The sequence below is a fragment of the Haemorhous mexicanus genome, chromosome 18 (assembly GCF_027477595.1).
Source record: "Haemorhous mexicanus isolate bHaeMex1 chromosome 18, bHaeMex1.pri, whole genome shotgun sequence".
Lineage (NCBI taxonomy): Eukaryota > Metazoa > Chordata > Aves > Passeriformes > Fringillidae > Haemorhous > Haemorhous mexicanus.
This window is the reverse complement of record NC_082358.1, coordinates 8,695,798-8,720,556: the sequence shown is the minus strand read 5'-3', so window position 1 is coordinate 8,720,556 and position 24,759 is coordinate 8,695,798. Positions and strand designations below refer to the sequence as shown.

Sequence of the window (24,759 nt, the reverse complement as noted above, 5' to 3'; positions counted from 1 at the left end):
CCCTGAGCCCAGGCTCCTGCTCAACCTCAGGCTGAACCTGGATGCCTTTCCTCCACCTCGGGGTCTCCCCCAGCTCAGCCTGTGCCAGATGGGTCGGTGGACCATTCGCTCCAGCCTGTCCTTTGGGGAAAAAGTGATGTCCTGGGCTGCACGGCAAGAAATTGGGCTAAAAAGGTGAAAGGCAGGGAGAGAAGGTCATGGGGCGCTGGACTAGGTCAAGGCTTGGCCTGGTTGCTGGCCTGGCTGCCGGCTCAGCAGAAGGATAAGCCCCTTCCATGAACAGCGCCCACACGCCGGGCGTGACCCCACAGCTCTGCGGCGGCCCCGGGGTCTGGAAGGGCCGGGGCCGGGCCGGTGGAAGGGCTGGGAAAGGGCTGATGGAAGGGCCAGAGAAAGGCTGAAGAACGGCAGGGACAGGACTGTGTAAGGGCCAGAAGAGGACCGTGGAAGGGCGTGGGAAAGACCGGGGCAAGGACCGGTACCGGGGCCAATGAAGGGGCCAGGGGCAGTGCCGGTACCGGGGCACCTCCGCAGGCCACAGTCCCCCCCTGGCGGCGGGTCCTGCACACAGCCCCGCAGAGGGGCTAGGCCCAAGCGGCCACCGCTCACGGTCGGGCCTCTCGCCGGCACTGCGGAGGCCGACACGGACCCCACCACCTTCCCGCGATTCACGGGGACACACCTGGACACGGAGTGGGAACAAACCTGTGGCCTTCGCACACCACCGCCACCGTCGTGGACTACAACTCCCATAGCCCCCCGCGGCGTGCTCCACCCTTCTCTGCGCACGCCCCCGCCGCGCGTGGCGGGGCCAGCGCGGTTTCCGTTTCCGGCGCGCCTCGCTCTGGTCCCTGCGGCGGCGGCCGAGCCTTGTGCCTCCGCCATATTGTCTGTGTGCGGCGGCGGCGGCGGCGGTAGCGGCCGCGCCAGGTACCGGCGGCTCCGGCGCCCAAGCGGGGCCCCGCGGCGGTGGCGGGCGGAGCGGGCGGCGGGGGGGAGGCGCCGCTGCGCCTCCTGAGCTCCTCCGCCCCCCCGCCGCGGGCGCGGTGTGGGCCGGGGGGTCGCGGCTGCCCCTCAGGAGAGTGGGGCCGCGGCGGCGCTGAGGGGGAGCGGGCAGAGCGGGCGGGTCCGGTGCGGCGGAAAGGGCACGGCCCGCCGCCTGCTGCCCTCGGAGGGTCTCCGAGTCCCCGGGGGGAGCGGGCAGGGACGGTGGAGGGGCCGCCCCGCTGCCCCCAGCCCGGTGCGGGGCCGCCCTCGGCCGCGCAGGAAGGGCAGAGCCCCGCGGAACGGGAGCCGTCCCCTCCCCCAGCTCTCCCAGCTCGCACCTTCGGGCCGTGTAGGTGTTATTTACTTAAATTGCTCGATCTTGCCTCTTCCCCGCCCTGCCCGGAGAAGCGGGGAGATGCGGAGGGGCATGGAAAGGCCTGTTAGTGCTCTCTGCCACCCCCGGCTGCGCAGGGACTCCGATCTGGGCCTTTCTGGGTGGAGGGGAAGGTCGTTCTCACGGCTTTCCACACCAGTCTGTGGAAGCAGTGGTGGTCAGTCTTGCCTCCGCTGTAATTTAGTTAATTGTGCCTTGGGACCGAGAGCAGTGGTCTGTTGTTAAAATGTGGTTTGTAAGAGAGGGGTAAGATAAGATTGTGGAACCCCGTGTGTGTCAGATCTTTTAATTTTTTCTTACTGAGGGTTTTAGGTAAAACAAATAAAGTTTGGATTGTGAATATTTAAGCAAAGTAGAGGGGCAGGCACTGATCAGTGGTCTCGGGTGATGGTTGCAGGACCTGGGGGAGTGACGTGTTGCTGTGTGCAGGTGGTTTAGGTTGGATGTTAGGAAAAGGTTTTTCACCCAGAGGGTGGATGGAGACTGAAACAGGTTCCCCAGGGCAGTGATAATGGCCCCAGGCCTGACAGAGTTCAAGGAGCATTTGGACAAGGTTCTCGGGCACAGGGTGGGATTGCTGGCGTGTCCTGTGCAGGGCCTGGAGTTGGTCTCAGTGTTCTTTGTGGGTCACTTCCAGCCCCTAGTACCCCTGAGAGGGGTCTCATGATTTGAGATTTGTGTTGCCCAAACCTGACACTGGGCTGGGGCCGTGCGGAGCTGCTCTTGCACTGACCCTGGTGCCAGGCTTTGAAACTGGGCACGTGTCCCTGGAGAAGGCTGTGCCATGTGCTCACCTGGCTCCTCGTGGGAGGTCAATCCTGGGTGCACCCTACAAATGGGTCGGGAAGAGCCCCTGCCAGAGGAGACTGGGCACAGTGGCAACTGTTCAGAGGAACTCAAGTGGACACCCAGCATTTCTGCTTGGGGCTGGGAGTGATTTCTTTGTTCTTTGAACACACTCTCTTTTCTGAAACAGAATTGCTCAAATTATTCAGACTCAGAGTTGGGGCTTGTGCCATCCTGCCAGCCAGCCTGGGTGTTGGATGTGAATCCAGGGTGGATTCTGGGTGCATCATCAGCTGGGGCAGAGGAATCGCTCATCCTGTGATTGCTGGTTTGGTGTGATGTAGAAAAGGGCAAAGTTTCTGCTAGGAGAGGAGAGAGTGAGCTTGGGAAGACTCAAGGCAAGATTTGGGGAAAGTGTGAAGCTTTATCGGTTCCTTAATTAGCCCTAAAACTGGGATTAGGGTAATGTTCCATTTCCTACAGCACAGGCTCTGTGGAGGCACACTGTGTCTGTAACTGGAAGCTGGAAATTGGGATTGGGATGTCTGATCCCAGGTACAGGGCAGGCAGTGCTCTGCACTCAGCAGATCTGCCTGTGCCTTGTGGCTGCAATCCCTGTTCTCTTTGGATGACTTCAGACAAGGAAGGTAAATTGTAATTGTAAAGGTCCAGACCTTTCCCTGAGCATGAAGAATGTCCATCTTTGGTGGTAGGCAGTGATCCTTTCCTTTCATCTTGCCAATGTGGAGAAGTTTCCATTATTTCACCTTTCTCTAGTGATTTATGTCGATACCTGGAAACATAATTTTTGGTGTTAATGAAATTTGCTGTCTTGTTCCCAGTGTGTGTGGTGGTAGAGTTGGGTGTGCATGTCCTGGACTCAGAGCAGAGAGCTTGGCCAGTCAGCTGCTGCCTACAGGGAGTTGAAGCAGGGTTGAGGAAGGGAACATAGTCTTGTTTTTGGCTGCAGCAAAGAAGCAAAAACTCAAGCAGCTGAAGATCTGGGTGATGTGCCTGGGTGAAGCACAGAGCATGGGCAGATGTGGTGAGAGGTAGATGTTGGAGGAGAAAGCGGACACTTCCAAGTGGGAGGGTCAGAATAGGTTTTCTTTGTTTGACAGGGCTCTTGGTTTCATTGATGGAGGGAAAGTGAGGTTTGTTGGATGTTGGGAATATGGCTCTTTGGAAAAGAGCGATAATAAAATTGGCAGTAGGTTCTAGCAAATGCAGAGGAAATTGCATAAGGAATGTTGCATGACATTAAGGTTGTTGAGGTTTGTGCAGGGGCAGTTGATGGTACTTGTTTGCTTGAAAAAAGCTGGTGAGATGTGAGAATGAAGATGCAAACCTGGGATTGGGAATTGACTTGGTAAAATGCCATTTCTTGACAGTGAGACATGGAAAGACTTAAGAGTTTGATATTTGGGGCATTTTCAAGTAATGCAGATTAGGTTCATCAGCATGGAATGTGTTGGTAGTAGGAATCTCAGGGTGTAAAAGATGTTGAAAGGTGGTTATAGATTTGTGGAGTTGTAGAGGAAGAAACTTTCTGCTCTGATGAAAGGGACATGTACTCAGCTTTTCCCAATTTTATTAAATGGTGGGTGTCCTTACACTTCCATTTCAGTTCTTCTCCATTTTCTCCTTACAGAACTAATTTTCTCTTTGTCTTTCCTCATGTCCTCTGAGGAATAAGGGAAAGGAAGACAGGAGAAGCAAATGGGTGACATTGTGGTGGTGTGATTAATTTAGTGTCACATTTCTGAAGAGGCAGGGATTTATTTCTGGGTTACCAGACCTGTCACCTCCACCGTTCCTCCATTATGGAATTGCTTACATTAAAATAACTGTTTTAGAACTCTTTGCATGAGATTGTTGCCATCTTAGATCTTATTGTTCCATAAGGGTCTTGAGAGGGGGAAAAAAATCCCAAGATTTTAGGATCAGGAAACACTGCCTTGACTTAGTCTGGCTACAAACATTTGCTGCAAGACAGCTCTTGGATAATTTTTCTAAGCTTGGATATCTCTTTCCAGGGGCTTCCAAGAGCTGACTTCCCTGGAATTTACAGAATGTAATTGGAGAAAGGGAGTTCTCCTTTGAACCTGAAAAAACTGTTTGGAAGAGGAGGCTGCAGCTTTTTGAGCTGGTGTTAGTGCTGTTGCTGAATGTAGAGTTTTTCCAAGCTGGTTTTTGGTCCCTTTTTCCATCAAGGTGCCAAGCTTACATATTGGTAGAAAAGACTGATGAAAAGTGGGATTGTTGATGTGGTCATGGGATCAGTGGTTCATGGATATTTCTGGTTAGGAGTCCAGTAGAGAAGCAGCAACATGAGCCTGGCCCAAGTCTCATCTGCTCCTGTTTTGGACAAATGGTTTTATTATCCATTTCATGCTGCTGCTTTGGGAGGCTGAAGAGCAGAAGGGAAGCTTGGAGTTCTTTGTGGACTTGGTACCACCACAGACTCACATTTGGAAGGTTACAACTTCAATAATTTTAATTTTCCATGGAGTTGAGTTCTGAGATTTAGGTTATGTCCTCCTTACTGAGTTCTATTTTTTAATTAATATTACCGTTTACAGGGAGGTGGTTTCTAAAGCAGGCTGTCCAGCTCCTGCCTGTGTAATGGCTGCATCATATTATGGCAATTTATTTCATGTGAGAGGTGAATAAATTATGTGCTAGATGGAAAACAACTTTGAGTCAAGGCAAGAGTTTGGCTGCAGGTTTCCCATTGGATAGTCTGAAGTGTTAACAGAAGACCTAGAAAATTGAAGTTACTCACTCTGTTTTTGCAGAGAAGTAGGCTCTGCCCTTGCACCTTCTGGAACAACCAAAGGCTAAATTAGTCCTCTTTTAATTAAGCCAAGTTCAGGGAGAATCCAGCGTGCTAATACAGCATTACGTGCCAGAACTTGCTTTCCCTGGGTGGGAGAGGTCTTCCTGTGGTGGGAAGAAGTGGCCCCAAATCCTCTTGTGTGTCCAGGGAGCTGAAAAGGTGCCTCTCCCTGTTGTTACCAAAGCCTTTGGAGAAGGCATTTTCTCAGAGCATATTTGCACATGTGCGTGTGAGTTGTCAGAAAGTCTTTATTTTTAGTGTTCAGAAAATGGATGAGCGTGGACGCGCACAACAAATTAATTTCCAGTCTAGAAAAGCAAGAGCTCCTGCAGTGTTCCTTCTCTTGCAGCCTTTTTCACAGGTTTCTCTGTTACCAATGTGCTGTTGAATTCCAGCCTTTCTTCCACGCTTGGTTGTACTCCAGAAGGAAAAAGAGGGCTTTTTCCTCACTCTGCAGCATCTAGATTAATTTCAACTGAGCTTACAAATTAAGTTACGAGTTTTGGCACAATGGCTTTACTGGGGGCTTGTAAGGTGTGAAGGAGAGTGCTGATTGCTGGAGTTTAATAGCTGGAGTTTTTTTCCATTTGATTCTTGGAATGCTGGTAGCTAGTTTCATCTTGTGTTAATAATGATAAATTTTTAGAGAATTATGTCAGAGCTTCACTTGCTGGCAGGGGTTTGCACTGGGTGCCTCTTGCTGAGCCTGCTCTAACCCTCATGCTGGCTGAGGGTTAGAGATGGTTTGTAGTGCATTGCCTGCTCCATGGAACAGCTGGTCATAGGGATTTCCTGAAGAAATAGTTACAGGCAGTGTCCTCTAGTTTATCCTTTGACTCTGGTAATTGTTCCTGCCTCTAGGAGTTGCATGATCAGATCAATTAAAGCTGTAACTTTTACAGATGGTTGGTACAGGTCAGTTTTCTGAGTTCTGCCTAAATCCCTCTCTGTACATGACCCATAGGAGTCAAATCAGCTGAATGATTGTCCTGGCAGTACTCTGTGCCTACTAATTAATGAGGAAAACAACTGTGTCACTTAGCAGCAATTAGGGAGGTAGAACTTTCCAGAGGATGCTGCCAGTGGAACCTGATGTCAGCCCACAGTGCTGCTGAAACATTCACCTTTGTGAGCCTCCAGGAAGAGTTCCCTAGTGTTGCTGGGGTCTCAGAAACTGTAGTTTTGGTAACTGGAATACTGTCCAAAGCTCCAGCAGTAGGAGATTTAGTTTTGTTAGTGCTCTTGGAAGAAAAAGTAACTGCTTCCTGTTGAAGTATTGCTTTGGCTTTAGGGCAGACCTGAAGGGATATTCCTCCAAAGAAAATCCCCCCACCTTTCCTGCATTCCCTGCTCAGCCTGAACTGTCAGTTTGGGGAAGAGGTTCAAGCAGAAGAATTTTGTTGTTGGTTTCTGTTTGGTGTGTGTGTGCAGACAAGTTGGTTTGGCAGTGCCTGGTTATATTGCAGCCATTTTTATCGGGCTGTGGCAGGAGTCCGTGGCACTGGCACTGAGGATATCCACTGGGTTTATGGGTGCTGGGAGTGGTGGCAGAAGCTGCAGGCATGGGAAAGAGGCAGAGCCTGCACTCAGCTGCTGGGGCTTGGGTGTCTTGCTGATGTTGCTGCCCTCTGTGGCTACATGGCCTCACCCAAGGTCAGCTTTGGGGTCTTTGTGTTTTGGGGTCTTTCCCTTTGCTCCATGTGCTGTTGACTAACTTAGCTCTGAAAATAATAGTGTTGGTGATCTTGGGGAATTGTCTGCATGGAATGCCTGTCACTGCTGCTGGAGGTGATCCCAGTGTTCTGCCCCAGGTCCATGTTCTGTTGCCAGCACTGATGTTTGGCAAAGGACAGATGTCCAACCAGGCTGAGATGCTGGAGACCCATAGAGGGTTCGTGTGAGCTCTGCTAAAATTCAGCTTTTAGAGATCTGAAAGAAAAGGAAGACAAAGCATGACAGACCTTCTGCCAGGAGAATGTGTGGCACCAGAGCCACTGCCAGGGCATCCTGGAGGGTGACAGACATGTTACACGCTGCTTTCTGAGGTGGGAAAGTGGGACAGTGAAGTTTTCCCCAAGACTGGAGAGTATCATAAAACATGGAGTTACAGTAAAACCATTCCTGTGGCTTCCATATAGATTGTGATCCTCATTACAGAGGATGACTTCTTCATTGGCAAGAATCGTGAGGATTTAGAGAGGAATCAGTGGAGCTGATGTAGGAAGAGCCAATCTAAATTTAGGATATTTCTAGTGCAGAATTACTCCAAGATGTTTCTTCCAGTATAACTAAACCTGTCGACTGCTTTCCCTGCAGACTGGCCATGTCTTGTTTTGAATTAATCACAGCAGTTCATGGGGTTTTTTTAAGGGAATGTTGAGGTCATTACATTATCGTTTGTTATTTCTTTACTGTCAGACACAACCAGCTTTTTAAAAGAAATCTGGAAAATAATTTTAGTGGAAAATGCAGTTAAATCAGACTGTGCTGTTCCAAAACAATACCCAGAGAAAAGTTTGATTTCAAGCCTAAGTTGTTTTTTTTTTTTAACTCAAATTTTAAAATCTGCTTTTCTGTCGATGTTGTCCCTTTAGTAGGGAAGTGATCTTCAGGAAAGGATATAAATTGTCAATTTTGTTAATCCAGGCTTGTTTCTATTTTAGCTGTAAAATCTTAGAAAAATATAGGTTGCAAGGGACTTCTGGAGGTCATTTGTTCCGTACTTGTATTGCTGAAGTTTCAGCATCCTGAGAACACACAAATCAGGTTTCTTTTGAGAGATGGAGCATATTTTTAAATGAAGTTGATTACTATTATTTCTTTTAAAAGTAAGCTGGGTGTTGACTGATGTTGACTGCCAGCAGGCAGTACTGTAATATTTAGGCATGTCTTGATTTTTTAATTTCAGTGTTTTTCCAGTATTAAATATTCTCCAAACTCTGAAGGAGCAAGTGCACTTCCCTGGGAGGATTACAGGGCTATGTGAAGGAAATCATCAACAATTTTATCTGATAATTGTAATTCTTGCTCACCCTACCAAATCACGTTTTACACTCATGATTTAGAGGCTTGGTTTAAGCTTTCTGCTATGAAAGGTAACATCTCACTTGCAGTTGTAGATAAAAGAAGGTGAATAACCTTTCGATTCCAGACTCTGCGCTGTAATTCTGCTCTTCTCCACTGACAGAGCTTTTCTTCTCTCGCAACAAACCCGCTGCTGTCTCAGCTTGTTTACAATCTTAGGCTGGCACAATCACCACTGTAATGAGCTTACATGGGGAAAGTAGAAGTGAGAGGAAAGGCTCTAGACCTGTTTGGCCAATCTGTCCACTTTGCTTTCTCCTCAAGAGGAAGGTGAGCTTGTGTGGAATTCATAATGCTACAGAAATGTTTTCTTGGCTCTTCAAGTTCAGCTTGCTGTAGTTCAGGACCTGTTTTGCTCCTTTGGGACTGCTGTGGGCTCACTGAAGCAGAGTTCAGGTGGGTCATCGGGAATAACCAGGATTATGTAGTGTTGAACAAGGTTTTCTGGGTTCACTCCACTCTCTCTGAATGAACTTGGATCTTCCTGGCAATATAGTGTTCACACTGAGGGCAAGGCGTGCTGTTAACAGCAATCCACAGGGAAGCCAGTGTCAAGCGGTGTTTGAGTTCTTGGGTACATTATTTATACTCCAAACCTTATCCACAAAGGTCATCACTTGGATAGCACTTGTGAGTTCCTTGGGACACCAGTCTTCTGGGAAGCTCTTGGCTTTCAGCTCACTGGGAGCCTGTATAAGTGCTGCATCATACTGGGGCAACTTCATAGGTTTTAAGTTCTGAATGAGTAACTGCTTGAGAGAGGTTCCATGCCAAGAACATTTCCATTTAAAAGGAGAAAAAAAAGTCATTCCAGTATCTCAGTTATTCTGAACTAAAAAAAAAAAAAAGGCAAATTTTACTCGAGGCGAAGTAGGTGTGTTTCTCAGAAACTAATCTGCATGGATTTCTTAGCTGTGTTTTGTTGCTACTTGCTCTAAGTGCATGCATCTGGAAGGACAGAGGGTATCGGAAATTCCTGTACTAATTGGAGTAGGTGCTATAAGTATGGATCCTTCACAAATTATCAAATTCTCCATGGGGGCTTGGTTGCCCTTAGAATTAGAGTGCATTGTAAGGATGATAACATCCCTTCTCAAAACTGAGGAGGTTTGTAACTAGTTTAGATTAAAATGTTTTTAAAAGCCTCTCAGTCAAACACTGAGAGGCTTTTTACTATTTTATTGAACCTTCAGGCACAAAATGTCTAAGCTTGCCAAGCTGTTCAGACAACAGGCTACTGTTAAAAGAATTCAAACTTTTAAGAACTGATCTTTTTTAATTAGCAGGCCTTCCAATTAAAAAATTCCTATATGATGGCAGCACAGTTATTTGTCTCTGGGCTGGGGCTCTGGGTACTTCACTGGAGTCTGTCAGCAGGACAGGAGCTGTGTTTGGCTCTGTTCTTGTCTGGGATGAGCAGGGTTCCTCTTGATAAGGCTGCTGTGTAAGAAATCAGCTAATTATCAGTTTGTTGATAGTCCAACGGCATTTTTGGGGACAGGCCTGTGTGGGAGAAGCCAACAGTGAAACTTTGGCATGGTGTTCCTTTGCTGTAGCTGTCACGTGAGCCCTTTTGGGTGGTATCTGTCCAAGGGGTGTCACCACAGGGGCTGATTGAGAAGCCCTGCTCTGTGTCCTTGCACAGGCAGGCCTTGGCAGTGTACAGCTTGTCAGACTGTGGTTGGGAGCTTTGTCTTCCTCTCTTTGTGACCTCTGGTACATTGCCTAAAAGCTCATGATTGTTTCCTAGTTAAAGACTTCTCTACCAAAGAAATTAAAATTTTAATGTTGTTTCTGAAGATGCTCAAGGCTACACTGGACCCTGATCTCACCACATCTACTTTGATTAGGTGATGTTGAGCAGACTCTCCCAATATAAATTATTCTATGATTCTGTCATCAATACAGGAATTAATAAATGACAAAACTTGTTTGGATTCTGCAGAAATAGAACTCATCCTTTATAACAAGCTCAGGGCCATTTTCTAGGTGCAATCGCTGCTCATACTGCAGATTTTTCTGCTTTAAAACTGCAGGCTCAACTGATGCTTGCATGTCAACACCTGTCCCCATTATCTGTCCTTATTTGTGTCATTCCCTTCTGCCAAAGAGCTTGGATCCAGTGCAAAATAATCCCCCTCCAGGGGCACTGAAGGCAGAAATCTATACAAATTCCTTGGCAATTTTGAGGAGAGAGTGAGCAGCTTTCAGGCAGGGTAAGTTTGTGTATGTCTGTAACTCTGTTTGCTTTAAAATTTAGTTATCTGTGCAGATTCTCTCCCCTTCCTGTGTAAAGAATAGTAGACAATAATACCTACCCTCATAAATAGACATTGTGTGCCATTCTTAGAAGCTGCAGTTGATGATTTCCTGAAAAAGCCCTTCTCTGAGCAGCCTGTTACAATGTGCTGCTTGAGCTAGGCTAGAGCTATGTGACAAAAAATAGCCACTGTGAAATTTGATCTATCTTTAGATAATGTGATTGATTTTTCCTTTTTTTGTGCTGAAACTGATCTTGCTAAGCTGGGTGAGGGGAGCAGTCACGTGTGCTTTATTTATACTGGATTGTGCTGAAAAATTAAAATTGCTAAGTCATCTGAGACATGTATGAGTTCAGTTAATTCCTTCACAAGAAGTATTGGGCAGAGGAAATGGGCCAGTGCATCTTCTGCTAGAAGCACAGGGAGTGAGAAGAAACACAAACACAGTGATTGAACTTTGAAATCTAATAAATTTCACTGTACTAAACTGTTCTAGTAAACTTGCATGCTCTAGTAATGCCTGGGGACATCTAATTTCTAAGTGTCTGAGTCATGCCACATAAATGCTTTGAGGTCTTAGATGATTGCTGCCTCATCTTCTGAAATTGTATTTTGTGAGAGGACTAGCATTTTATCTAGGAATAGACTTATTATATTTTGAGGAATGCTTCATATTCTTCCATTAGCTGGACACGCAGCTGAAGTGCCTCATCCTGCTTTTATGGGTCTAAGGCCTCAGTCACCCTTCCATAGTGGATTTTGGGATAGTGCTGTATCCCTGTTTACCCTTTGGACTGGATTACTGCAACCCTGTCTACCTGAAGCTACCACCAACATCATTTGTGTGTCAGTAGGTCAAAAAAGATCCCAGTGCTGAGCTCTGTCCCATCTAAGGAGGCTTTGTCTGTGTCAGAGAGCCCTTGCATGCTCTTCTGCCTCTGGAAGCAGGACCAGCTGCTGGTCAGGTTGTATGACACGATGAAGGACATCAGACCTGTGTCCCCCAGGTCCTCTGCCATCTTCACAGCCAGTATGTCTTGCTGGGTCCTCACAAGAGCTGAATTGCTGCAGACCTCAAATAAACAACAGGACTTCGCCTGTAGAGCAGGATTTTGCTTCTAGAGTTTTCTTCTGTTGTGACGTGTCCCAGTAGCTTAAGCCAATTGCTCCGAGCAGATTTCTTGGTCTTTCTCATTAATGTGTGATTAATGGGGCTGTTACTTCCTTCTGCAGGCTGGCAGTTGCCCATTTTCTCTGAAGGGATAAGACTGGCACAGCAAATAAGTGTATTAGTTTAGATAACAGTGTTGCCCACTGTTCAAGCACATACACAGGGCTGTATGGCCCTGCCACGTGCTGCCACACACCAAACAATGCTCTTCCCTGCTCCAGTACAGCTCCCTTTCTTGTAAGTTATTTTGAAAGCTGACATGGGGATTCTTGTATTTAAACATCTAAAAGGGTGTTAACTTCTCTTTGTGAAAGATTTGAGATATGTAAAAGCACCACATTTATCTTGGGTAGGACAATATTGATACAAAACTGCAGTGAGTTACTACTGTCCTAAATATTCAGATGGATGATAAAAGTATTCAGACATATAGGGTAAAGATACAGTGTTTGTCTCTGACATACAGTAACTTTCTTTTGAGTGACTTTGACCAGTCTCAATGAAACTTATAAGAAGCTTTGCAAAAATTGCCTTGGAAGGAGGAAGGATTGGAGGTTCTTTGGGCAAGCAGAATGCAAAGGAACATCTTCAGACCCTTGCACCAGTGCACTTCTTTCATGTTTGAATGAAACATCATAATCCAACACAGATGCTGCTGTCTTTTGGACAGTCAAATTTAATGCTTTTACTGTAGGAAGTTGTTACTAAAGCTGGTTTCCATCCCAGCAGAGTTGATTTTGTTACATTGGATGGCCCAAGACTTCTGATGGGTGTGCGAGTGCAGCCTGTAGCTGTTGCTTTCAGTCTGCAGTCGAAAGAAGGGGATCTGTCTGCAGATACAGAGCACATGGCATTCTTTCCTTTTGGAAAGCTACCTCTACAACCAGCAGCTGGAAACAAGGTGCTGAAAATTACCAGGTCAGCATGTTGGTTTGCTAGGAACCAGTCCTAGGGAGAGCAGTGTGAGGGAGAGCAGACAAATGGCTTTCGAGAAATCCCAGGCCTGCGACTGGGCAGGCTCTAGCCTTTGCAGCAGCTTTTAATGATTAACTTAAACACTTATGAAGTACCTTGAGAATTTAACCTCTGGTTTATGTTCTGTCTGCAGGTGGAGGAATCTGAGGCCTTTCTCCTCTGTCAGCACTGCAGACCAGGTCGCCTCTGATTTCACATCTCGCTTCCGCCTGCCAAGCTGTCTGATATGTCGGGACCCGTGCCGAGCAGGGCCAGAGTTTACACGGATGTGAACACACACAGACCCCGGGAGTACTGGGACTATGAGTCTCACGTTGTTGAGTGGGGGTAAGTCTGGGCTGCCTCTGGATGTCCCTGCACCAGGATCAGTCCCTGTGGATCCTGCATAGTGGTACTTGGGGAGTTCAGGCAACTGTGCTGCGTGAGGCTTTTCCACACTTCTTGGCAGATGGCAAGGGAAAGGATCGCAACTTCGCTTCAAAAAAATATTTCTTACCAAACTTTTAAATTCCCAGTTGTGGAAGAACATTTATAGCAGCTTCCTTAAAAGTTTGAAGAAGTTTTGCCAGGTAGTTGAGAAACATAGCCTTTCAGAGGGAAGAAAATCTGTTTCTGAAACAATCCAGTCCTGAGTGCAGGGCTGAAAAGAAATGAAAAGAGTTTCAAACTGAAGTTGCTGCTGACTTGGATAAGTGAAGAAACTCCACAGACTTAAATAGGTACATGCTATTTTATGACTTGTTGCTCAGCTCTCTGCAAGTGTCTGGAAAAGACATGGCTGCCTCTCTTTGAAGGAAGGAGGTGTCTAAATTGAGCTCATGACTAAAGTGTCCCAGAATCAGACAGCAGTGGTGGCAGGTTCATAGCTCTGCGTTCCTGCTGGGATATGGAGGGCCCAGACAGAGTTCTGCCCTCAGCTGTGCAGTTCCCAGTTTCTGGAATGTACACAGTTGTCTGAGCATAAGTCCTGCTTTGTGCCCAGATTGTTTTTAAACAGCCTTGCACTTAGATTTTCCTTTGTACCGGCTTTGTCAAATTTTACCAGCATTATAACAAGGAAAAAAGGAGCTTCCAAATATAGAGGGAAAGGATAGTTCAAGTTTGCTAATGATGAAATGCATAGCTGGGCTTTCAGTCCATATACTTTTGGATTGAATCTGTCTTGGGCAAATAGAAGCTCCCTGTTTCTCTCCTAGTTCTTAAATCATCTGGTTCAGGAGAGGTAAGGCACTAGTTAATCCCCTTTGTCTGTGAAGTGAGGCAGTGGTTGAGTGTTAAGGAGCAGTTTATAAATTGTAATGGAAATGACTGAGCCCTTTGGAACTCTAACCTTTTCTCTCCACAGAAATCAAGATGACTACCAGCTAGTTCGAAAATTAGGCCGAGGCAAATACAGTGAAGTATTTGAAGCCATCAACATTACAAATAACGAAAAAGTAGTTGTTAAAATTCTCAAGGTGAGAATTCTCAAGCTGGGGATTGGGCAAAAGATAAAATCTGTCTTGAGGTGATCAGGAGGCCAGAAAGGGCTTTTTGATGTTCTAAAACTGAAATCCTTAAAGCCTGGCTTTGGAGTGTCACTCAGTGAAACAGGCTGTGGTTTTGAGCCTCCTGATATAAGTAAGCCCTGCAGTTAAGTCAGATCTCTACCTGTAAGGAATTAGGCTCTGTCTTAAAGAAGCCCTGATGTGCAACACCTTTTCACTTGGAACTAAGCAACATTTCAGCAGCTGACTACAAAATTCTCAGCTTCTCTAAGTGCTGGTGTCCTGGCAAGCTGTCATGGCCTTGGCCTTCATTAAGTGACCCTCCAATAGCCCACGGACTTCTCACGGTTAAACTTTTGCCACATGCCAGTTAAGAAGTCTTGGAGTATCACAGAACTGTTAGGGTTGGAAAAGCACTCAAAGATCATCAAGTCCAGTCAACACCCCAGCATTCATGTCCCCAGGTGCCACATCTTTTAAATATGTTAAAGGATGGTGTCCTCACCACTGGAGCAGCCTGTTCCAGGTATTGACAACCCTTTCTGTGAAGAAATTTTTCCTGGCATTACTTGAGGCCATTTCCTCTTGGCCTATCAGATTATGTTCAGAGAGCTTTTTTAAAAAATGCCATCTTCCAGCCACTCCTTCACTTGGAATTATTGTCTGTAGCTGTCAGGGTTGTGTGGTTAGAAAGGAGACAGCAGATATTTGAGCCCTTACTGGTGTGATGCATACTCAGGTTAAATTGCAAATGTTTCAATATATTTTGCTGATCTGCAGTCACCTGGGTGTTGTCATCTGGCTGTTGAGCTATTAGCCTCACTTTACTGCAGGGCTTTATCTTACACTTTGGGTTTTTATTCTTCAGCCTGTTAAAAAGAAGAAAATCAAGCGTGAAATCAAGATCTTAGAGAACTTGCGAGGCGGTCCCAATATAATCACTCTTGCAGATATAGTAAAAGATCCTGTGGTGAGTAAGGGAGAAACTCAAGGGGTACACTGGGGTTAAGGGTGAAATTGCTCTGTTTGATTTCAGCTCTGACCTGGCTTTTTGTTTTGCCTTGCTCTTAAATCCTGCTTTTGAATTGACTGATCAGATCAGCTCTTAATCTGATAAACTTCTTTTAGAGGGCCCTTCCCCCACACGTCCCTCCAGCCCCTCACTCTGTGAGGAAGAGATACCAGTGAGCTGAGACAAGTTAATTTGCTCTGCAAACAGTGCTGCTGGAGGCTATGGGCTTAGACTCTGCTCTCTCTGTCTGAGGGGAATCATAAATATGTCCAAGGCAGAGGGATTTTGTGTCATTTTAGTAGAAAAAAAAAGATGCAATTCATTATCCTAAGTGGAAACATAATGTGGCTGAATACTTTTTTTCTGTTTCAGTCTCGAACACCCGCTCTGGTTTTTGAACATGTAAACAACACAGACTTTAAGGTACAGTATAGGATGTGACTTCTCTTTTTTTTTTTGTGTTTGAAAACCACTCATACTGTCTTCCTGGGGAAGGGCAAGTGCCTAGGACAGGCATTTTCTTCCAGCATAGGAAATGCTTTTAAAGGTAAATGCATTTGTGACAGAAGTTTTTAATTAGCCCATCAGTACCATTTTGCCACAAAAGTTACAAGATGAGAACTCAGATTCCAAGAGGTATTTAACCTTGGGAGCAAATGAATCTGTTACCTTGTGGCCCATCAGTGCCTGTGTTTTTGAGGCGTTTGGCTTTTATGTGTACAACTATTTACTGGAACCACTTTAAATGTGGACAGCTGTTTCTGTGGCCTTCCATACTCCTGGGAATGGGGATTTAAATGTTTCTTTGTCCCTTCATACTGACCTGCCTCAGAAGAAGAAATCTGTGCTATGCCATCCATCATGCTTGTGCTGGGTGGGTACAACCAGAGGGAGATAGTGACAGGAACCAGGATGTGCTGTCTGAGCAGAGCTGGAAGTAAACTATGTATGGGATTTGCAAAGGGAGAGGAATAGACTGATCAGAGTCAGGTGTGGGATCAGAGAAAGTTGAGAAACTTGGACTGTATCTTCAAATGGGTTTGGGGAATGCCAGGAGCCCAGAACAGGTTTTTTTTTGGATGTTAAAACACTGACATGATGTGTTTGTGTCCCACAGCAATTATACCAGACATTAACAGATTATGATATTCGATTCTACATGTATGAGATTTTGAAGGTAAGTTGGTGTTTTGCTGTTTTGTTGGTTTATTTCTAGTATTTGCTCTCAGCTAATCCTGTAGAGATGGTTCTCATGTCACTGATGATAGTAACATCATATCACTAAGGGAAGGAGAGTCCATGGAAGAATTGGGCAGAAAAATATCAAGTCAGTATCTGTTTTTCAGCATTTTGGTACATTGAGATACCTAAAAATCCTAAATCAGGAGTACATGTAGCCTCTGAAAAAAGAAAACTGTGAGCTGTTACTGGCTGGGTTTGTGCTCATATATAATGTTAGTCAAATGTCTTCATCTATTCTTCTGAACTAAGTAATTTCTCCTTTGAAGTCTGGAGAAAGGGGGCTTGTGTGATCATTAATGCCTAGTAACTATGCTCTTAGAGACTCTGAAATTCCAATTTTTATGAGGAAGCACATGAAGTAAAGTCAAGAAACTTGTTTTGCTGGGACCTCTCTTTAGGAGGGGGGTCTAGAAGCACTTTCTGTGATCGGTGAGTCTAGTCCAGGATCTAGAACTGGACAGTCTGGTCATCTAGTTAGACTTGATATGTGTGGAAATACTTTTGTATATTATTAACTTGAGACATTTTTGTGACTCCAGCATCTGTTCCTTTCACCTGCAGGCTCTAGATTACTGCCATAGCATGGGAATCATGCACAGAGATGTCAAACCTCACAATGTCATGATTGACCATGAGCACAGAAAGGTAGTGTGGGGTGGCTTGGGGGCAGGGAGGGGTCCTGCTTTCCTCTTAGCAAACTGGGATCCCTTTCGGGTACTCCTGTGTAGTGGTGCTAGCAGATCTCTTTGAGGGGGACTGTTTAATTGTGTGGACAAATGTAAAATGAGAATATTGTGCTGCTTTTCGAGGCTTTACTTGGTCACATGTAACCCACAGGCAGGGTTGTAAGGAGAGGTATTTTATTTAGACTGCTTGATGATAAGGTTTTGGGAGAATATGTAACCAGACACTCTGATCAAATTAATTGAAAATGGAAGACTAATAAATTAACTTCATACTAAGTTCACCTGTGTCATTCAGCCAGTGGTAAGCTGGAGCATCCCTTGAGCCTTTTTTCTTTGTTTTCTACCATTTTTAGCTTAGACTAATAGACTGGGGTTTGGCTGAATTCTATCACCCTGGCCAGGAGTACAATGTCAGAGTGGCTTCCAGATATTTCAAAGGACCTGAACTTCTTGTAGATTATCAGGTAAGAGTTACCAGGACTTCTTATTGACTTGGGTAATAAACCCAAAATTCAGGTGTCTAGAGAGTTGAAGCTAAAGGTAGTCTGTTCCAAAATGTATGGCAGAAAGCAGTGGCCATAAAGCTACTGAATGAAAGAAACAAATGAGTAGTCTCAGGACCTGAGGAAGAGCTGCAGAACTATCATTATTGATCTTGGAACACAAATGTTGAATATTTTTTTCGCAAGGCTGTGTTTGCAGTAAGGTACAGGAATGAAACAAAGCCCCTGTGGGAACAGCAAGTACTGCATGAACTTCTAAATTAAGCTATAAAAGCATCCCCTTATCTGATGGCAGTTTGCATTATGGAAATCACAGTGTTCCTGGTGACTTTCAGACCATGCTGGTTCTGGGAAAAAGCACATCCTCACCTGTCTGTGGACCCTGGGGAGTCCTCACCTTTTGTTGTTTGTTCCTTTTCCAACACACATTTCTCAGTGGTTTATAACATTGGAGTCTGCAGTGAAAATAGAAGAAAGCTCTGATTTTTAATATCCTGGCAGACAGGGATGGAATTAGGATACCTGCTGTCCTGCTAATTGCTGTATCCCAATCTGAGTAACTGGAACACTGAGCTGAACAGTGGTTTAGGGATGAAGATACATGAAGATAGTTCAGTTTGTTTCCAGCATGGCATGGCTGTGTTTATATCACCTTGGCGGGGTGGGGGAACCCTATTAGTTTTGGAGGTCTGTTCTGCTTAATTCATTAGAAATTGAATTGTCCTTCTGGTTTTGTACAGATGTATGATTACAGTCTGGATATGTGGAGCTTGGGTTGCATGTTGGCTAGTATGATATTCCGAAAGGAGCCATTTTTCCATGGCCATGACAACTATGATCAGGTGAGAGCTGGTCATGTACAATGTCTGTTCTCTTAGCACCATGAAGGTTTCCTGCTTAGGCTTCTGTTGAGTCATCCAGAGAATTTTTTAGCCTTTCTCTAATGGCTTCTTAGCTCAGTTTGAAGCCACATTCCTTTTCTCAAGTGTGCAAGATTATGTAACCAATTAAATAGAAATGGATTTATAGAGCTTTGTACTTAGGAGCTCCTCAGTAGGTGTCTGGGAAAAGCTGAGAAATAGTTATATTAAGGCTGGTGTGTTCTAGTACATAGTTTGACTATTCTTGAGGTTATGTTATGTGGAAAGCCCCTGCCACTACTCACTCTCCCCCACTCTGTATAGAAACTGTGAATTTGGTACAGGTTTATACAGATTCTGAAATCTTTGTTGTGTTGCCTTTAGGCCAGAATTTTTATTTTTAAACCTTTATCACATGCTCAGCATGTGACTGCCATGCAAATATTCTGGAACAGGGATCTTCTATTCTCAAACCTTTATTCTGGAGCTCTCTGGGGTGGTGCTTCACCTTTCACATGCAAGATCCAGAGTTTCTGCTTTTTTTGACCAGTTATTCTTGCCTTCCCCTCTGTTGGTTTTGAATATTTTTGTGCTGCTAAGGACGGTAGTGTTGCAGGGTCTCAGGTTTAGCAATTTTAGGGTATGTGGCTCCCTCCTGGCTGCCTTGGGGTACTGAGCTCCAGCTGTGAGTGGAGGCATGTTCCTGATGCCTGGGACTGTGTGGCCGTGGAATCCAGAGCCACAGGCTCACCCTGTGGCTTCTGATTCATACTGCTGGGATCAGGTTCCAGCTCCCATGGGAATGTGCTGCTATATTTTCATGCAGGCTCTGGTATTATCATACCTTCACTGCAGTGACTTGTTTTTGTGTTTGTTCCCAGCTGGTGAGGATAGCCAAGGTTCTGGGGACAGAAGATCTGTATGACTACATTGACAAATACAACATTGAGCTGGATCCACGTTTCAATGACATTTTGGGCAGGTGAGCCAAGGTCTGGAGTCTCTTTGGTAGATCCAGACAGCTACAGCTTTGTCAACAGACCTTGAAATGAACAAAAATTTGTGGGAGAAATCGGAGCCAGGATTCTGGAGAACTGACACTTTGTGCCTTTGGTCCCTTTTGCTAGTGCTTTCCATAGTCCTTTATATGGAAATGGACCTGAGGAAAGGTTTTTAAATGTCATTCAGGCAATAAAGGAGCTACTGGAGCAGAAAGCATGAAGGGCAAATGCTCTCTTCAGTCTGGAGGGAAAAAAGCAAAATGGTGTTTCTCAGCATTAGAGTGCAGAAAGTCAGGTGCTGCTAAAGATGGAATTTATATGTTTTTTTCCCCTCATAGTGGGACTAAAATAAAAGGAACTCATGTTGGGTGCAGAAGAGATGACAGAACCTGCAATTCTAGGCCTGTAATTCATTCTGAGCATTAGTCCTGCTGCTGTCTGGGGTCATGGCAGGGCCGTGCAGGGGCTGTGGTGGCCGAGGTGGCTGTGCTGGGGCTGTGGCTGCTGTGCCACCACGTGGAGACACAGTGACACTGCTTCATGTTCTGGAATGTCTCAGTCCCGTGGCTGTTGAACAGAGCAGCAGCCTCCCCCTCAGGGCTGGACATCTGTCACAGCTCTTGCTCCTTAAGAAAGTGAATTTTGGCATTGCTGTCCCCTGGCTGGCCTGATTTGGGTCTGTTTTCCTGCAGACACTCCCGTAAGCGATGGGAGCGCTTTGTCCACAGTGAGAACCAACACCTGGTGAGTCCAGAAGCTCTGGATTTCTTAGACAAGCTGCTGCGATATGATCACCAGTCACGACTCACAGCAAGAGAAGCCATGGAACACCCCTACTTCTGTAAGTATCAGCTGCTGTCCTGAGAGTTCTACCTCTGGGAAATCTCTGTTCCCATGGCTTGTGCAGATGGGAGCTGAGAATGGCAACAATCATAAGCCTGGTCTGCAAATATTTGTGCTGGAGCTGAGGCTGCTGGTCTCTGTGTGCCACCTCCACCAGCCAAGGAATCAGTGTTGGGTACCCATGTCAGGCCCATGAATCAGCAAGTAATATCAAGGAAAGTCACCTGAATCATGTGACTTGGGGTTGCTTTCTGCAGGTGTGCATGAATTCCTCTGTTTGGATAAACCCAGAGAATTCTGGTTTGTTGATAAACAGGTGTTTTAACTCCTGTTGCTAAATTGCTTAGCTACTGCTGTATACAGGTCTTGATTTTGCAAGCAAAAATGTTACTTTCACTAGTAAATGCTTTTAAGTGGTTGCTGTTTTTCACAGATACTGGTACCTGGGGGTTTGAAGCAGCTGCAACAATGCATAATGTCAATATTTGCTCAAATGGCTTGGTTTTGGGGTTTTTTTTTAGCTGCTGCCCTGTAATTAAGAGTGTTGATCTGTGTTATACCTGTTGGATAAATCCCAGGGAAATGTTTTGCAAGTATGAGCATTAGAGAAGCCCATAGCTTGGAATGTGAGAGCTGGACAAACAGTTCATTAACTTGTGTTCACAAAAAGATACACGTAGTGCTGAGCTCAGCAAAGTTTGGAATTCCCTTGTCTGACACAGAAGGCCTGGGAGGCAGGAAAGGGTTGTCCCTGTTCAGATGAGAGCCTTATTTACATGCAGCTGAAAAACAAGAGTTAGTAAGTTGTGATCCTCTCATGGATGACAAGTTTTAGTGACACACCTGACAGCTCACAGAGATGTAAGATGTGTATAGAGACATGACACATGATTGTAATCAGTGATAATCTTTCTGCTTGCTGCACCCATATTCTGGGTTTGGCTTTCTGCAATTACACAGTTGCTTAGCACAGAAGGATCAACTTTGCCATAATAACCTTTGTCTTTTCCTGTCACACAGTCCTGCTGAACCCCAAATCACATAATTTAGCTGATTTTTCCTGATATCATGTGACCTTGGTACCTTCTTGTGTGCTTCTCGCTGGCATTGGTGGAAATGTCTGTATTTTAATAGATGGTGGTTGATGTTATTTGGCACAGGCAGAGTGCCAGGACTGGCTGAGCACAGAGGCCACAGGCAGTCTGTGTGCCTCAGCAGCTCTCTGGCAACACAGCACTTACTGGTAGTGTGCTCTTCCTAGACCCCATTGTGAAAGACCAGGCTCGGATGGGCTCGTCCAACATGCCGGGTGGCAGCACTCCTGTCAGCAGTGCGAGCATGATGTCAGGTCAGTTCTGCCAACTCGCCTTGGTGCTTGGGATCCTAAAGCATTTGTATGTGTGGGGTGGGTGGGGACGAACCAGGAGGGAGAGTTCAGCAAGCAGGGCGTTGTTGGGTCATCTCCCAGGACTGGGGACAAGGGCAAGGAGAGCTGCAAAGTGGGTGGGAGAGTCTGATAAGTAAGGCCTTGGGCAGCCTGACCTGTTTTTCTGGTCTGATTTTAAGAAGTTCTTTGCAGTTGATTTTCTGGCAGCAGCTTGAAGGACAGTCCACTGGTACAGGCTGCCCAGAGAAGCTGTGGCTGTCAGATCCCTGAAATTGTTTAAGGGCCAGGTTGAACAGGGCTTGGGGCAACCTGGTCTAGTGGAAGGTGTCCCTGCCCATGGCAGGGGGGTTGGAACAAGAGGGGCTTTAAGATTACCTTTTCAACCCAAACCATTCTGTGATCCTGCCACATATCTGCCCATCAGTAACACTGAGGGGTGTGCAAATCTGTGCCCGTCCCAGAGCTGCAGAGAATAGTGACAGATCTTTCTCTCTTTAATTATTTTGGCAGCTCTGAAAACACAACTGACCCACAAAGCTCCCACTTGACTTCAGAAGCTGTCCTGGATAGCAGTGTGCTGTTTTTACTCTAATTCCTGCTTACCTGTCTCTCTTCCAGGGATTTCTTCAGTGCCAACACCTTCACCCCTTGGACCTCTAGCAGGCTCACCTGTCATCTCTGCCACCACCACCCTGGGGATGCCGGTTCCAGCTGCTGCGGGCGCCCAGCAGTAGTGATGGGCTCTGTCTCCTGCTGCCTGAGCTGAGTCAGGTGGGGAAGAGGTTTCCCCCTCCACCTCTCCTCAGGACGCAGCTCGTGCCTGGCAGGGGAAGGGAGGGGATGAACGCTTTGGAGACACCGTGTCTGAACTGTTGCTTGTGGATTTATAGTAGTTCAGTCATTATATACAAAATTATTATAGGCTGATTTTTCTTTTTTTACTTGAACTTTTCGTAACTCAGGGGATTCCCTGAAAATACCTACAGATGGAATACTTCTTGGACAGTTTTTCTTTCCCCCCCCCACCCCTCCCAAAAAAACAAAACAACTCTTCATGTAATAACAAAGATGAATCAACAGCATTTCCAAGCTCTTGCATCCTGCTGGAAATCTCTTCTCTTCATGTTCCCACCATTACTCCTCCACAAGCCTTGGGGGATTGTGCTGTTCTCCAGAGACTACCAAACCAAGTCTTCATGAGGCAGGGGAGGGGATTCTTAAAATACCGCTCACTTGAACCCCATGTCCTGCATATGTCCCAGCCAGGGTACACTGAGGAGACAATTCCAGTAGGGAGAGGTGGGATAAGCTTAAAAGAAGTAAGTGCAGATAGCGTCCAAAACCCTAATTGGATTGGATAATGTCTCCCTAGGAGTCAACCAGAATGCTCACTCACCCCTTGCATGTAATTTTAGTCTTAAAAATGAAGTTACTGATCCAGTTGGAGTCCTTGGCACCTCCTGAGACAGGTGCTCCTGTAGAGTAAGCCCTGCTCTCATCAACCCCTTTCTCATGGAGGGTTCTTCCAGCCAGTGCTTGGCTTGGATCTCTGGAATTAATTTGTTATTGGGTATATTGTTTTTAAATTGTTTCTATAGGTTTCGAGCTGGTGGCTACTTAAAGCTGGAAAAATCAGACTGCGCCAAGTCCGATCCCACATCTTCACCCACCATCCCCTCCCTCACGTGCCATGTGGTGAGAATACCAGTTACCTCACAGTCTTGTAAATATGCACTGAGAGGAAGGAGCCAGGAGACGTTAACTTAAACTGAAATGGTAGATCAGTAATTGTGGACAAATATTATCATTGACAACGGAAAAGCACCCTTGTTACAGCCCTGCTACCCCTTGCTGTGTATATATACTTTGTCCTTCATATGTGAAAGATCCAGTGTTGGAATTCTTTGGTGTAAATAAACATTTGGTTTTATTTATCGAGGTTAGATTTAAGTTCCCTGTGTAGAGGCCTCCCTGGGGTAGTCATACACTGACACAGGAGTGGTGACAGCCACATGTGCCCTGGGCAGGCCATGTCCCTGTCACACCCATGGGGAGCAGTGCAGAGAAGCCTTACACAGATGTCACAAAGCCAAAGTATTTCCTGGGAGAAGGATCTTTTGCCATAACAAAAAACCCTCCTCTTCTGTCTCAGCCATGATGGTGGGGAATTGAGATGATGAACCAATTATTAGTTGTTTGCCTGTTGCAACTCACTGGATTTCTGTGACTTGTTTTCAGTCACCTTACGCTAGGCTGGCTCAGCTGGTGTGGCTGCAGGCACAATGGCACCTGTCCCTTTCAGTGACCTCTCATCCCAAAGCCATTGCAGCAGTTGTTCCCGTGGACATTGAGTGATCTTCACCTTCCTTAGTGGGTGCTGACGCCTTGGCCTGCAGCTCCTGCCTGTCCCAGGCACCCATCCCTCGTCTGTTCTAGGGAGAGGATGAACATGTGCTTCCACGTTGCTTAGTTAATTTTAGCATGGGGCATGTGGGCTGGATTAAACTGATTTATGGAACGTGGAACACTGCCCCTTTCTGTGAGGATTGCCAGCAGGGAGATGAGGTTTTTCACATACACCAGGATAGCTTTCTCCTCCATGCCTTCATCCAGTGGAAATCCATTGTACTTAATCTTTTATATCCTAAAGTGATGTGAAAGTTGGACTGTGTTGACTGTTACCTCAATGTGCTGTACCGTAAAAGCACCCAGTATGACAAAATACAGCTTGTTTGCACTGGTTCTGAGCTATGCAGGACATTTTACCCAGTTCTTTTGTTATTCCACGTGAGGGAGGTTTGCACAAGGATAAGAATGGAAGAGGAAACCGGGAGTGGTGGATGGCCCCAGTGCCTGTCAGCCCTTGCACGGACCCCTGTGCATGGAAAGAGCTTTGTGGCCTTGACAAGCCCTTACAGAAGTGCCGGGCACTCGCTCTCCCACTGCCGTGTCTGCAAGCACTGACTGGGGAGTTCGGAGGGTTCACGGGGTTTTTTTGCGCGGTGGCAGCAGCCCCAGTGTGCAGCACCACTGAGGGTGTGTTACCCGCCCTCAGCAGCGCTGGGAGTGACCCGTCCGGCGGCCATCGGGGAGGGTTCGGGTTTGGTTTTTGCTGGATTTAAACAGCCCCAGACGCGCGATAGGGGCGGGCGCAGCTAAGCTGAGCGCTCCCCTTCGCGCATGCGCGGCTGCCTCCGTCCGTGTGACCCGCCTAGCGGCGCCGCGCCTGCGCACTGCGGCG

At 46.3% G+C, this 24,759-nt stretch overlaps 1 protein-coding gene across 2 annotated transcripts; it reads left to right on the top strand.

Moving 5' to 3' along the window:
- Positions 1-807: 807 nt before the first annotated feature.
- Positions 808-23,456, top strand: CSNK2A1 (casein kinase 2 alpha 1). 2 transcript variants are annotated; one of them, XM_059862322.1, is made up of 13 exons: positions 808-930; positions 12,631-12,824; positions 13,843-13,954; positions 14,853-14,954; positions 15,369-15,419; positions 16,114-16,173; positions 16,800-16,883; positions 17,278-17,388; positions 18,168-18,269; positions 19,169-19,269; positions 19,981-20,129; positions 21,393-21,479; positions 22,137-23,456. In XM_059862322.1, the coding sequence occupies exons 2-13, from the start codon at positions 12,724-12,726 to the stop codon at positions 22,250-22,252; spliced, it is 1,176 nt and encodes a 391-aa protein (XP_059718305.1). In that variant the 5' UTR covers positions 808-930; positions 12,631-12,723; the 3' UTR covers positions 22,253-23,456. The 2 variants fall into 2 exon arrangements, with proteins under 2 accessions (XP_059718305.1, XP_059718306.1); XM_059862323.1 differs by lacking the exon at positions 808-930 and having other exon boundaries at positions 22,137-22,289; positions 23,117-23,456.
- Positions 23,457-24,759: the final 1,303 nt, after the last annotated feature.